This window comes from Biomphalaria glabrata, chromosome 16 (assembly GCF_947242115.1).
Source record: "Biomphalaria glabrata chromosome 16, xgBioGlab47.1, whole genome shotgun sequence".
In the NCBI taxonomy this organism is placed as follows: domain Eukaryota; kingdom Metazoa; phylum Mollusca; class Gastropoda; family Planorbidae; genus Biomphalaria; species Biomphalaria glabrata.
The window spans coordinates 19347026-19363174 of record NC_074726.1 but is presented as its reverse complement, the minus strand read 5'-3'; the positions used below and the strand labels follow the sequence as shown (position 1 = coordinate 19363174).

Here is a 16149-nt window from a genome sequence, read left to right as displayed (position 1 = left end):
TGAAACAGAAACATTTACCGTCTGCTTTTTAAAAAAATTGTTGAATTTTTTATTTTTTTTTGAAAAACACTTTTCTTATTCTTACAATTTTCAAGTGCAATTAGAACATGGAACTGGTTGCCTGAATCAGCCCGGAAAACCAAATGGCTTAGCAAAGTCTAAGTCTCTAATTAGCATGCACAACTAGTTTAACATATCCTAGGACGTAATTATATTCCCTTTTTGAGGTAACGTCTGTAATATATAAGACAAGATGATAACTTGCAATAAATTGTTTGTTTGGTTAGACAAGTCCCCAGACAAATACCCAGACAAGTCCCCAGACAAATACCCAGACAAGTCCCCAGACAAGTCCCCAGACAAGTCCCCAGACAAGGTGGTCGTATATGTCCTCTCTCACATAGAAACAGCAACCTACTCATGTCAGAACTGAATAGTTGTCTGAACATCACGTGATTTCACTCTATTTTCTTTGTTCACAAAGTCAAACAAATGAGCACAAATGTGCAGAAAACAAAATGTAGGTTATTGCTTGCTTCGATTTGCTATTTGCTCTCCCCGTGGCTACGCCATTCATTATCCAGACCACCTAACACATTCTACTATGGATCTGCCCACAACCAGAGTACAGCACCTTCATCTGCGTGACTGGAAATCGAACTAATTAACAAAGGCTATGCATGATAATCCTCTAATACTATGTCACTAACTTTGTCTCATGATACGGTTAGCCAGCGCAGTTCCAGAACTAGCTCCAGACCCATTCACCTTGTTTTGTTTGTGTCTAGAGAGGCGCGGTTAGAGCAAGTAGGGCCTTCCCTCCTTTACTTTTCCATGTTATATGTGCAAACGTTTTCTTCATTTCACCACCTTTTGTAGGACCTGGTCTTAACTCCCATTCTTAGATTTCAGAAAAGCAGGGCGGGGAGGTGGAACCTTCTACTTCTACTACAGACTAGTGAAACTTAAATGCAACTCAATTTATAGTCCAACACTTTATTATGTCATTATTATTATTATCCCATATGTCACAAAAAAAATTGAGACATTTTCATCTCACAGGTCTTCACATTGAAACGTTTAGGCTCGGTTTAGAACAGGCAATGGAATATTGGAAGTCATATTAGTTTGTAATGAGAGTGCCTTATAAGGGTTCTGACCTTGCGGCTTAGGATATGGGGCAATGGCGCTGTGAGCTCCATCAAAGGGATTTAGATAGGAGCCAATCGAGTTCTTGCATTCTGATCTGGAAAGAATCGTTGATTTTGCATTTATCATTTAAGTGAAGGCTTTCTTTTCTACTCGCACATTTTTTTAAACGTTTTAAAATCTTAAATCTGTTTCTCTAGCTTCTAGGACCTCAAGTCTGTATCTCTTGCTCCGAGGTCCTCACAAGTCTGTATCTCTTTCTCCGAGGTCCTCACAAGTCTGTATCTCTTGCTCCGAGGTCCTCACAAGTCTGTATATCTTTCTCCAAGGTCCTCACAAGTCTGTATCTCTTGCTCCGAGGTCCTCACAAGTCTGTATCTCTTGCTCCGAGGTCCTCACAAGTCTGTATCTCTTGCTCCGAGGTCCAGTCGCACATTGCACACCCGTAATGTATTTGATGAAGGTATTACATTGTAACGTTTGTTTTCTTGACCTGCATTAACCTTGTTAAGGGATTCAGTTTCCTGTATTCACCACCTCGGGAATGTTTCTGTTGATGTCTATGGCAGGAGAATGTTGAATATAAAGACCTCACTTTGTGTAACAACCTTGAAAAATATGCAGCGACTGCTAAAGCATGCTAACTTCATGAGTCAGATACCCATTTGCATAGATCGTGTTAAAAAAAAGGACATGTAACTTGACATGTGGGTGAAGTTTGGTTTCTTCTTTTTGTCTGTTGAATCTTGAAGTTTTCAAAGCCAATGATATACATATCAATTAGTAGGCTGTATTCATTCAATGTGTTTTAGAGCTGGCCGTGACAGTGAGAAAAAGCTTAAACAATGTATGTAAATGTTTCGTAGCAGATCTCAAAGTTTAAAAGTGAGGACCTTTTTTTTTTGATTGAAAAATTTGTTCCTATTTTGTTCTAGACAGTATTCAAGAGTAGACCTACTTTAAAAAAAACTAAGGTTATATTAACTCAATCCGCCTGTTTGTTGTTTATTTCTCCTGATTCTCGTTCTTGGACCAAGTTGAAATTTTGAAAAATTGTCGAGGATAATACATGAATCAATAAAAAAAAATTAACCAACTTGTTTATCAGCGTTAATTAATTTTGTTTTATGAAGGAAAAAGAGGGATAAACCTTGCAATGTTGAGACATGGCATTTATTACAACGCTTATATCAACTCTGTCTGTCTGTCAGTCCGTCGGTCTGTAAAAAGTTTGTACACATTATTTCTATCACATCCAATCTCGGATCAAGCTGAAAATGTGCACAATTATTTCTTTTACCTGACAACACAAGAATCAATTTAAACAAGATTACAAAGAGAGTTTGTGTTATCACAAAAACTCAGAGGTGACCACCATCGAAGTCACCAATGGACAAATGGACCAGGAATATTTAAGCCATAGTCTTCCAATAAACATTATCGCTAGTAAGTTCTTTTTGTTGAGCAAATACAGTGAGCTGATTTCCTACTATTATTGATTTTTACTCAAATGTAAAATGTGTAACAATTCTATTATAAAATCCAACTGTTTTTGAGTTTTATTAAAATGTTATTGCCTCTATTGAGTCTAATTTAGATTGTTGTAAAGTGTATCATGCAGATATAAAAGTAGTTCTTTTTTTTTAACTTTCAACTAAACGAAGTTCGTATTAAAATCATTTTTTAAAAACAACATTTCAATCAGTATTCTATTCTAACTCCATTAGTTAGTTAATAAATGTAAAATTTATTTTATAATGATCCATTGATACTTTTCTATAGTGACCTGAAGGTTTTCATTTTAAAGTTGTGTATTTAAAAAAAAAAATCTGCTTGCATAGATAATTTTAAAAATTAGATGGTTCACTCTCGGAAAATAAAAACTGTAGCCGTTGCATGAGAACTTTGAATGATCTAAAATATCATGATGTCCGATTTTCATTTTTTCTCCTAGTTTCTGAGATCTAAACGGGACGGACAAACAGACGGACGTACATACAGGCCACACAAAACTAATAGCGTCTTTTCCCCTTTAAAAAAAAATTAAACAAGTAGTTAATTAACTATTGGTAATAAATTATTTTGTTTGGTATCTCGAACAGGGAAAATTAATGTTACTTGAATGTAATTAGTAATTAGTAATTAGTCCCCTTTCTAGGTCATCGTCTGAGTCTTAGTGAATAAAAACATGAAAAATAGGAAGAAACTATAGAAACAATAGATATCTATACAGACTTCCATGTTCATAAGCTCTCCACTAGCCAAGTGGTTCCCGTGTTGGCTTGAGAGGTCTGAGAAGGCTTGATCTATGAGTTTGAATTCAGATCGTTCCTTTTTTTTTATTTTTATAACTGCTTTTGTAATGTTAGTCTAGATCTATTACAAATTTAATTACATGACTGATCGAAAACTAATTGATACAAGTACGCTTAATATAAGCTTTGTTGTTTTTTTTAATTGTGTTCATGATTTCTTGTTATACTTTCCCTTAAATAAGTTGTTAAAAACTTTTCTTAATATTTTGCTGGTTTAAGTTCAGCTTTAATTCAGCACACAGGCCTAGAATTATGGGTGACTCATACAATGTGGGTGTGTGCGTTTTTATTTTTTGGCTTGTATTAGTTTTAATTTATCTCTTTTTGTAAACCGGCTTTTATCATTTTTGTTTACTAACTCACACTGTCTGTCTGTCTGTCTGTCTGGTACAACTTTTGAACTTGTTATTTCTCCCACACCCATTCTAGGATCATGTTGTTATTAAATATAACAAAACACGAATCAATAAAAAAAATATTAACTAATTAGTCAATTAATTATTGGTAATTGATTATTTTGTATGATATTTAAAAAGGGCAATAGGTTCTACATTATAGAGAAATATAGTTGTAAATGTGGAGTTCCCTTTTAGTTAAGCTTTGTTTTGTTTTTTTAAAGCTATTCTTGTAGTTAGCGTGTTTAAATCTTACTATCATTAGTATTACTATTGTTACATGTTTTTTTTTTTTGAAACTAAAAATTGTTTTAAAATTGAAAACTTGAAATTAAATGTTTATAAAAAAACTGGAGGAAATGTTACCGGGACCTTACAGCGAACAATGGTATCAGAAGTATATTTTGTGTATTGGCGACTAAAATGTACAGAACAAACTACTAGGGTCCTCAAGTAACTAGCCCCCCACTATCTAAGGGAGCATAGCCGTACACTATTAGCTGCTCAAGTACTGCAAAAAAAAAGGGCATATGAGAAAAAAAAGTTTTTCGGACTGAAAGTAAAAAAAAAAAAAATCCTGAATGTCTCACGCTTCAACGTGTCTCACACCTAGCATCAGACCATCAGTATTATCTACCCGCGACTCCTTCCTTGCAGACGCGGACGGATACAATTCAATAAAGGAAGTGCACAATATGTCTGCCCTTAACTGTACATGCCCTGTTGTTTGATGGTTTCCTGATCATTTAGCACTGGATTATTTTGTGTTCATTTGGAATCATGGAGGGAAAAAAAAAGGTTTCAATTCCTTCTTGTTTTCATTAGACGTACTGAAGAGACACACATGTCCTAGATAATATCTGTACGGCGTGAAGTTTCTCTTACTGCCTCTCTGTGTTTGGAAAGTCAGCGGAAGGCACAAACCAGCGATGTTGGCCGCGTACTTCTGAGAGGGGGGGGGGAGGGGAGTAACACCAGGTTCACCTGAACTAAGAGGAAGTAGCAGGACAGGGGGAGTGTACTCTAAGTGTGGCACTGGAACTGGATGTCTGGCTACTGGATAACTCGGTGACGTCATTTGGGAGAGAGACGTAGACTGCTGTTTGGTCAACGTGTGAGCAACGTGAGACATTTCATTCAGTGTGGAATATTGGACATCTTCACGGCATGGTTTGTAAGTTAGATTAATATAATTCTAAGTACAGCTATCTCAACTATGCAAGTTAATTTGGTGACCTCCCTTGTGGACACCTTCATTAATCTTCTAGGTCAGAGTTACACAACTTTTGACATGTGCATACTCATACCCCGTCTTGAATCTCTATAGGGTATCATGTGATACTGCCTTCTCCCATAACAAATTACATTTTTAGCGGCCCCCGTAAGGGGAAAAAGCCGCTATTAGGTTTGTGTAAAATGTCCGTCTGTCCGTCTGTCCGTCTGTCCGTCTGTCCGTCTGTCACACTCAGATCTCGAAAACTAGAAGAGATATGAAAAATATTATTTCATCATTAAATCCGGCTTGAAAAGTTTAGGTGCAACGGCTACTTTTGGTTTTCTAAAAGCAAACCGTTTAATTTATAAAATTAATTATGCAAGCGATTTTTTCATAAAAATACACCAATTCTAAAACAATTACGTAAATGTAAGGGAGGCAATGTTACAATATGCTAACAAAGATGGACAATTTTTGTGTATTTTCAGTATCACTAAGTCAAATATATTTTTAAAATGTACAGGAAATGTTTACAACAAATACAAATAATAGTTAAAGACGTTTTTTCTGGTCAACTAGCTGCTAAAATTAAAAGAAAACATTTCTGTTTGTTTATAAAGGCTAATAATGCACTTTGTATGTAAATATCACGCACATTTTTTTAAATGGACTTTTTATGCAGCGATTTTCGTGCAGTAGCGTAACGTCGCAACATGATCAGGTGCTAAACCAATTCCTTAAACTTTTTTTAAAAATCAGATTTTATTTATTTTTTGTTTAGTGCCCCCATCCGAATAAAAGAAGCTTATTTTTGTGCGTTTTGTCTGTTGGTCGGTCTGTCCGTCACGATTAGATTTAAAAAACTAGAACTCTAAAAGCTATTGAAAATCTGATTTACCCTTTAATGTTCCTCCCATAACATCTCAATAGTTTTAAGTATCTAAAATTGATTGTTCCGGATTTTTTTGTGCAAAACTAATCAACGCCAACAAATGTTTGTTTGCTCTTCTAACTTATATTACATTCAATTTCGATGCTTAAACGTTGCAAAAACACATTATCAATAATATGTTGTTCCGTTTTTTATGTAAATAGCATATTAATGCTAAATCATAATCTCTATACTGACTTATATTTCATTAAGTGTAAAAATGTTCCGGATATTGTTTTATAAAACATGAATTATGCCTAATGATTGTTTGAAATCGCATAAGGCTTTTAAAAAAAAGTAATTTACTAGAATTGATTACTGAAAATTACTTTTTAGACATTTAATTTTCTTGTAAAACATAACATAGAAGTTTTGTAATCGATAAAGAAAGTTCCGGATTTTGTTTCTTACAAATCGTCGCCAGAAATTTCCGAATTTATTTAAAAATCTACTAACGCCAAATAATTGTTTGAACTCCCTCTTCTAATTAATAAACAAATAATCTTCTCATTTACGAAATAATGTTTTTACGGATTTTTATGAAAAATATTTTAACTCACTACTCTCTTACAGTACATTTAACTTTCTACCTAAAACATTAAAAAATCTAATTATCGTTAATATTATGTTCCGATTTTTAAGGAAAACAGAATCCAAACACCAAAGTAAGGTATGAAAATCTCTCCACGTGGCTGTAGTACATCTAATTTTTATACGAGACCATCCAAAAAATTTAATTAACGGTATTACATTTATCTGAAATTCTCTTTTTCTTTTACTATTTATACAAACATCCGGAACAATCTATTATATAAACTTTTCAATTGTGTTCATACCTAAAAATTATTGCGATGTTTTGAAACGTAAAATAAAGGTTAATCAATTTTTAATAACTTTTAGTTGTTTTTTTTATATCAAGATAACGGACAGACCGACTGACAGACAAAACGCAAAAACAATGTGGCTTTGATCCTTTTTAAATAATATCTATAAGAACTCAGTGCACCAATGTCTATGAACCCTCGTTAAATATCTCGTGTAAATAAAGACATTTTTTTTTATGGTACCGGTACTAGCCTATTGTGAGGTAATGGAATTTTTTTTCTTTGACGTCATATGAATGGACTCTTTAAATGTAATGTTAAAAGAACGCACTCGGTGCACCAATGTCTATTAACCCTCGAAAAAATTGCTTGTATTAATGAAAACATATTTTAGTCTAACTAAGCCGTGTGACGTAGTGTTTTTTTTTTCCTTTGACGTCACATGGAATGAATTCTTTAAATGAAATGCTAAAAGAACGCACTCGGTGCACCAATGTCTATGAACACTCGAGAAATGGCTCCTGTTGATAAAGGTGATTTTTAGTCTAGCTAGGCCTTGTGACGTAGTGTTTTTTTTTCCTTTGACGTCATATGGAATGAATTCTTTAAATGAAATGCTAAAAGAACGCACTCGGTGCACCAATGTCTATGAACACTCGATAAAAGGCTCGTAATGATGAAGGCGATTTTTATTCTAGCTATTCCGTGTGACGTAGTGTTTTTTTTCCTTTGACGTCATATGGAATGAATTCTTTAAATGAAATGCTAAAAGAACGCACTCGGTGCACCAAAGTCAATAAACACTCGGATAAATGGCTCGTAATGATGAAGGCGATTTTTAGTCTAGCTAGGCCGTGTGAAGTAGTGTTTTTTTTCCCTCTAACGTTATATGGAATTAATTCTTCAAATGAAATGAAAAAAGAACTCGGTATAGTAATGTTTATTAAGCCTCGTTATGTGACTCGCGTTTAAAAAAGGAATGATATCTTGATTTAGATCTAATCTATATTTTTCAACTAGATCTAGATTTTTATTACAGTATATCTAGATCTGGATTTATATTCTAATTAAAATTATTTTAGAGTCTAGATCTAGAATTTCTAGATCTAGTTTAGACTAAAATAGACTAGATTAAGATGTAGAATTTCAATTTCTAAACTTAAAGTGTAAAAAAAAATTTTCATTTCCAAACGTTTTGATCAATATTGTAATGTTTTAATATACTAAAACTAATCTACTATTTTTTTATTAAATTTAAATTTAAATTTACGGCAAATGAATCTTTGAAACATTATTACTTTTGACCATCGGATGGCTGCCTGGTCGTGCGGTTTGCGCGCTGGACTGTCGTTCAGATTTATGGATGGCCCAGGGTTCAAACCCTGTCCGCTCCCATCCCTCGTCGTCCTGCGGGAGGTTTGGACTAGGAAGTAATTATCTTCAACTCTGAAGGAACATCCGAAACGTGTAAAACATTTTACATCAAAATTAAATCACCTCTTGAATATTATTTGCGAATATGCAGATCCGACAGGGATCCGACTTCGACGGGGGCCGCCTCTGAGTTTGTGTAACACAAACTCTCTTTGTAATCTTGTTTTTTTCGTGTTTTGTTTTTGGTACGCACACAAAAGCAAAATAAACTAAAAATAAAATGGTTAATAAAAAATATAAATACAAGTTCTATTACAAATTTATTTCGACCAATGCAAAGGAACAAATTGTTTGTGCGAGATGACAGATCATCACAATCTGGTAATTGTGGTACACTGGTTGTCCATTGAAATCTGAGATGTGGTTCCACTCCTGTTCATTGTTTTCTACTTCATGCCTACAAATGTTGAGAAATAAACTTCAAATAACTATGAAGTTGGAAAAGTCCAAATGTATTTCAGAATTATTTCTGAACCGGACACAAATGGTGCATTAGTAACCCCTTCCACAGTGTACGTCTCCAGAGACTATATTTTCCCATTGCAACGTCGCCTTGATTCACAACTGCGGTCACAGGTTTCACATTTGTAAATTGACTGTAATTAGTGATGGTTGATATTGAACTAGCTTCAACATTGTATTGTCCACCCCAGTGTCTCATGTCAGATTGTACCCATGACCTAATGCTATCATGACGACCTTGCTGGTCTCCAGGAGAGTAACCTTGCTTTGGTTTTCCCACGAACTTTTTTGGTTTCGCTCACACAAAGATTTTAAAATTAGGAAGGCAATACTTAACTACTGATTTGGTCAATACTTAACTACTGATTTGGTCAATACTTAACTACTGATTTGGTCAATACTTAACTACTGATTTGGTCAATACTTAACTACTGATTTGGTCAATACTTAACTACTGATTTGGTCAATACTTAACTACTGATTTGGTCAATACTTAACTACTGATTTGGTCAATACTTAACTACTGATTTGGTCAATACTTAACTACTGATTTGGTCAATACTTAACTACTGATTTGGTCAATACTTAACTACTGATTTGGTCAATACTTAACTACTGATTTGGTCCATATTTTTTTTAGACTAAAAACTTATAAATTTATTATTTTTTAAAGTGTACTAAAATGAAAATTGATGATTGAATAATTAAAAATATGTATTGCAAATTAAAACTTGGAAAATTGAGAAAGATGTTCCAAATATAAAGCGGGACTAAATGTGGCGGGAACAGAGAATATGTTCCAAATGTCAAGTAAGTCTGAATGTGGCGGGAACAGAGAATATGTTCCAAATCTCATGTAGGTATAAATGTGACGGGAACATACAATGTGTTCCAAATGTCAAGTAGGTATAAATGTGACGGGAACATACAATGTGTTCCAAATGTAAAGTAGGTATAAATGTGACGGGAACAGAGAATGTGTTCCAAATGTCTTCTTAGATAGCCGTTAATGTATTTTTAAAAAAAAGGCAGGTTGAGTCGTCCACATGTCATCAAGAAATAGGTCGTTTGGAAATGATACAATAAGCTTTCAATGTCGCAACTCATTTCACCAGTAGTCATTTGCATTGTTTTGTAGCTTAGAAGAAATGCTTTTATTTCACTTGAAAGTTTGAGTACACAATAGTTTTTAAAACATTTTCAACTGCTGGCAAAATCATTCGCCTAATGTGGGATGTTGTCCGAAGTTCCCAATAAGTCAAAGATATTTACAATCACTTGCAAACCATCATCTCTTTTTTTTTTATCTCAAAGCAAAGATTTCGCCTACTATAGATCTTTTGTCAACTTTATCATTTGATTGTTCAAAATTATTTCCAACCTTAAGTCATTTGATTAGGATTGAATCGTTTTGAAGGATTCTCCAGCTTAATTCGTTTCATAGTGTCGTTATATAAAACTTTGCTACATAAGGCACATAGGCAATATAGGTTAGACAAAGAAAGAAGCCAAATAACAAAATAATTAAAACAACTTTCTACATTTCATATTTAAATTCCGCCTTGTTAAATAGTAGTTCCCTGTAGACTAAATTAAGCTATTTAAGTGAGATATTAAAAATAAAATATTCATGCGAATAATATGATTACAATTTGAAGGATTACCTACAACAATGTATACATAATTTATATTTCTATTATTTTTAATTTCATTATTGTAAGGTCGAAATTCAAATCACGACCTTTTTAAATGTGAACCACTCTCGTGGTCCCCTCTTTGCATCTCATAGACCCCATTTCTTTTTTACACTTTCGTAGACCCCTTGGATGGCGTCGTAGAATCACTGGTCTAGATCTAGTAGAAATTTCATTACATGATTGATCTTAACTAATTGATACAATTACGCTTCACATAAGCTTTGTTTATTTTCAAGTATTTTGTTTTAAGTTTAGATGATCTCGGAGAGGCTAACCTGTTTCAATAAGTGTATATGTATCAGTGTGTATGTGTCAGTGTGTATGTGTCAGTGTGTATGTGTCAGTGTGTATGTGTCAGTGTGTATGTGTCAGTGTGTATGTGTCAGTGTGTATGTGTCAGTGCGTATGTGTCAGTGCTAGGAGCCGTCAACATGCTTGTGCTGGTCTTCATTATCGTCACCATTTCTCTCAAGAACTAGACCTATTCGGGGTGGACTGGGTGTCGGCCCGGGTGTTTCTATACCAAGCGGCCCACAAAATTGTATATCATGAAGGGCATCCATTCATACCTGTCCTTAAAATCATTATGTTAGCTTTGATAATGCATCGATAACTACGCATGCATACAATGAACTCGATATTTGTATAAGAAATAGAGGCCTTATGCTGTTTTTTAATCGCTAAGTGTGTAGGCCCTAAAGGATGGAGCCTACTAGTAGCACTGTCTACGGATGTAGGCTATTATATTATTTCAGAAAAATGTGTTATATTTAATTAGTATTAGACTGTAGTGTAGAGTCTGTAAAATATTTTTTTTAAACATGACGCTCAGAGGGCACTTTTGTAAGAGAATCTTATAAAACCTTTAACAATTGAATACGTGCTATATTGGCATCCAAGAGGCCCTTTCGGTGGCCCTACCGGCCCATTTAGGTACCAGCCCACCGGACATTTCCCGAATGCCCATATAACATAGGTTGTATACATAGAGATCTGTCACTGGCAATGTTTGCAGCCTCTTCCTAGCCGGTGTCCACTGATCTGAAGTCCTCCATGAAAGTGCGGCCCCAAGCTTTACGAAGACCCTTCTCGTATTGACTTCTATAATAATGACATGGCTATATATATATATATATATATATATATATATATCGAAGTAGATTTCAAAAGATCACAATTCAATAGGGCTAACAATTATATTTATTGACTGTTTCAGTAATCTCACATCATGGATGACGCGGAACTTAACTCCAAATCAGACATTCTGATAGTTTCCCGAATGTTAGACGGGCAAACGATGACGTCATTGCCAATGTTTTGTCAAATGAACAGACTGACGGACACAGGAACAGAAGTCATCTGGATGGAAACAGCCAGGTAAGCAGTCGGTTCACTTGAAGGTAAGCAGTCGGTTCACTTGAAGGTAAGCAGTCGGTTCACTTGAAGGTAAGCAGTCGGTTCACTTGAAGGTAAGCAGTCGGTTCACTTGACAAGATGAAACTTTGGTAGCTAGAAAATTGGCTTGGCTTAAAAACTGATTCAACAACAAAACCTGCGCACGTCTGTATGAATCTCCTACTGGAAGCAAGTTTCCAAGGAGCCAAAGCTAGGACCTCTATTTATACACTGGACACAGATTATGTTAAAAATAGCACATTGTTGACAATTTGAAAAGGACTTCAAGCATTCAAATGTTTATTTCTCAGGCATACATGATATACTTGATCAACTTCCGCTTGCTACACTCTTCTCATAGTTTAAACAATATTTTAATTTCAATCTTCACACAGAGAAGGTAATTTAATTAGAAGATATTGAAACATTGGTAATACTCTGTTTTCATTTCCATGGAAATCATAAACAGCGTTAGATTGTTTATAAGTTTCGTATACTAAAGATCACAAGATTTCTTAAAGATTACAAGATTTCTTAGATATCACAAGATTTCTTAAAGATCACAAGATTTCTTAAAGATCACAAGATTTATTAAAGATCACAAGATTTCTTAAACTAAAGAACATTATCTTAGACATAGAAATATATAGACTTTTTATTCGATCATTATACAACACCATCTCTAGAGAAAAACAATTGAATCTGCTCTTCACCCAAAAGAAAATGTGAAATGCGGTTTTAAAGAATCTAGAAAACAACATAATTCCAATATTTCAAAACGCGGCCTACGTGTATTACATAGATGTACCAGACAAAAGTGCAGGTGACTTTACAAAGTCTCGATTTAGATCTCAACAACTAGATGTCGTCAAAGTTGTTTTTGAATAAGCTATTTCTGGAAAATAAAACATGATTTAAAGTACCACTGAACACCAGATCTACAGCAGTACCTCCCCCCCCCCCGACCTGCCTGAAATGTGCAATAGATATGTCTTGTCTAGTTTATATATATATATAGAGAGAGATTTATATTTGTATATTTAATTATTCCCATGCTATGATAGGACCTTTCAATGTTTGATTTCCATGTATATTTTTTCTGCCTGTCTCTTATTTATTCTCTTATTTATTCTCTTATTCCAAAACTGTCCATCGTTATGTCTGTGTCTCCAGATGGATCAAATTTGAAGAATTTCTCGATGAGGACGCCAATCGATGGTCTAAGCCTCACGTGCCGTCCTTGTGTCTCAGCGCTTTGACAACGTTAAGGCGTGAAATCAAGCACGCGCCACTTTACCTTGACCCGGAAGTGACTGATTTCACCTCACTTGTAGGTACAGTGAAACTTTGATACTCAAAACTTAAAGATACACTTTCACTACAGATGTAGAGACTTTGGCTGCTGACCAATTTTTAAAAGTTGCATCGAAGTGTAAAAAAAAATGTTATGAAACATTAGCTTCGTTTGAATCTTTTGATTCTCTGAGATCAATGCTAAGCTCGTTCGTTTCCATGGCTATCAGCTTACGAGGGTGTCATGTGGCCAGTACAACAACTAACCTAAGTTGCTTTTTTTTTTCAACTAACTTAATTTATCTGCTAGTAATGCTAGTGGAAACCAAACACAGGGAAATTCATATACTCCAGAATTTTTTTAAAATATCTTGTCATCCCACAGGACTTGAATAGTAGCAGAATAGCTCCAAAAATTTACATCACATCATCAGCATACTATAATACTATCATCAGCATACCTCAAAATGACATCATCAGACTACAAGACAACCTCAGCATACCGATAGAACACCATCAGACTATAAGACAACCTCAGCATACTGTTAGAACATCATCAGACCTACCATCAGAATGACATCAGAAAAACATCAGCATTATCACCATACACATTACATCGCATTGCTCTATCCATAAACATTAAAAAGATTTTTCTTTACAATATTCCAATTATTGTCAAGAACAATCTCTTCGATTCAAATTTCCAATTCTTGTCAAGAACAATCTCCTCAATTCAATATTCCAATTCTTTTCAAGAACAATCTCTTCAATTCAATATTCCAATTCTTTTCAAGAACAATCTCTTCAATTCGATATTTCTATTCTTTTCAAGAACAATCTCTTCAATTCAATGTTTCAGTTCTTGACAAGAACAATCTCTTCAATTCAATGTTTCAGTTCTTGACAAGAACAATCTCTTCAATTCAATGTTCCAATTACAGCTGCTTCTAATCTTCTGAAGCTAACACTTCTGTTATAAATATTAAACATTTAAAAACAACAACTTTTTTTTGCTTATTGGGAGTGCAAGTTTGAAGTTTAACATATCGGTCAAATAATTCCGTATTGATCTGTATTTTTTACTCGCAAGAATTCATTTGTGACGAGTCTTATGAAAATCTACGTAATCCATTCTGACCCCTACCTGAGCATGCGCGTCACACACACACACACATTTCTCACACACGCACACACCACAAACACACACCACACACAAGCAATTTGACACTAAACTGGTCTAACCTATGAGCAAGAGGTATGTCTGTTTGATCTGGGCTTCTGCAGGCTATCGATTAAAGTAATAAATCTAGCCTCATCAGTTATTTCAATATAATTGTGTATCCCTGTAATAAGAAACGTATTAGTATATTGAAATTACCTAAACAACTCATACTGTCTGATCTAAGCATTGTATTGACTAAAGTGATCACACAGAAAAAAATCGGAACTTTGAATTTCGAAATTTTAATGTCATAAATTAATAGAGTGAAACTGGGGAAGGTCTTAAGTTCATCCTAAGAAATCGTGGGTTCGACCTTTATCTTATCAAATGTAGGCTTTAGTATGAAGGAAGCAGTAGACTTTCACTCTGTAGGAAGCAGTAGACTTTCACAATGGATGAAGCAGTAGACTTTCACTCTGTAGGAAGCAGTAGACTTTCACAATGTAGGAAGCAGTAGACTTTCACAATGTAGGAAGCAGTAGACTTTCACAATGGAGGAAGCAGTAGACTTTCACAATGGAGGAAGCAGTATACTTTCACTATGTTGGAAGCAGTAGACTTTCACTCTGTAGGAAGCAGTAGACTTTCACAATGGAGGAAGCAGTAGACTTTCACTCTGTAGGAAGCAGTAGACTTTCACTCTGTAGGAAGCAGTAGACTTTCACTCTGTAGGAAGCAGTAACTTTCACTCTGTAGGAAGCAGTAGACTTTCACAATGTAGGAAGCAGTAGACTTTCACAATGTATGAAGCAGTAGACTTTCACTCTGTAGGAAGCAGTAGACTTTCACAATGTATGAAGCAGTAGACTTTCACTCTGTAGGAAGCAGTAGACTTTCACAATGGAGGAAACAGTATACTTTCACTATGTTGGAAGCAGTAGACTTTCACTCTGTAGGAAGCAGTAGACTTTCACAATGGATGAAGCAGTAGACTTTCACTCTGTAGGAAGCAGTAGACTATCACTCTGTAGGAAGCAGTAGACTTTCACAATGGAGGAAGCAGTAGACTTTCACTCTGTAGGAAGCAGTAGACTTTCACAATGGAGGAAGCAGTAGACTTTCACAATGGAGGAAGCAGTAGACTTTCACAATGGAGGAAGCAGTAGACTTACACTCTGTAGGAAGCAGTAGACTTTCACAATGGAGGAAGCAGTAGACTTTCACTCTGTAGGAAGCAGTAGACTTTCACTCTGTAGGAAGCAGTAGACTTTCACTCTGTAGGAAGCAGTAGACTTTCACAATGGAGGAAGCAGTAGACTTTCACAATGGATGAAGCAGTAGACTTTCACTCTGTAGGAAGCAGTAGACTTTCACAATGGATGAAGCAGTATACTTTCACACTGTAGGAAGCAGTAGACTTTCACAATGTAGGAAGCAGTAGACTTTCACTCTGTAGGAAGCAGTAGACTTTCACTCTGTAGGAAGCAGTAGACTTTCACAATGGAGGAAGCAGTAGACTTTCACAATGGAGGAAGCAGTAGACTTTCACAATGGATGAAGCAGTAGACTTTCACTCTGTAGAAAGCAGTAGACTTTCACAATGGATGAAGCAGTATACTTTCACTCTGTAGGAAGCAGTAGACTTTCACTCTGTAGGAAGCAATAGACTTTCACTTTGTAGGAAGCAGTAGACTTTCACTCTGTAGGAAGCAATAGACTTTCACTCTGTAGAAAGCAGTAGACTTTCACAATGGAAGAAGCAGTAAACTTTCACAATGTAGGAAGCAGTAGACTTTCACTATGTAGGAAGCAGTAGACTTTCACTCTGTAGGAAGCAGTAGACTTTCACTCTGTAGGAAGCAGTAGACTATCACTC

At 35.2% G+C, this 16149-nt stretch overlaps 1 protein-coding gene across 4 annotated transcripts in view; it reads left to right on the top strand.

Moving 5' to 3' along the window:
* The window catches only part of LOC106078427 (electroneutral sodium bicarbonate exchanger 1-like), a 76339-nt gene that overhangs the window by 3036 nt on the left and 57154 nt on the right, over window positions 1-16149 (top strand). For 2 of the 4 annotated variants that reach the window (XM_056013929.1, XM_013239286.2), the window contains exons 1-3: window positions 4845-5033; window positions 11640-11800; window positions 12992-13152. In XM_056013929.1, the coding sequence (XP_055869904.1) occupies window positions 11652-11800; window positions 12992-13152 (310 nt within the window). In that variant the 5' untranslated portion in view covers window positions 4845-5033; window positions 11640-11651. Of the gene's footprint in view, window positions 1-4844; window positions 5034-11639; window positions 11801-12991; window positions 13153-16149 lie in introns of those variants that run through there. The other 2 variants (XM_056013931.1, XM_056013932.1) reach the window with 2 other exon arrangements.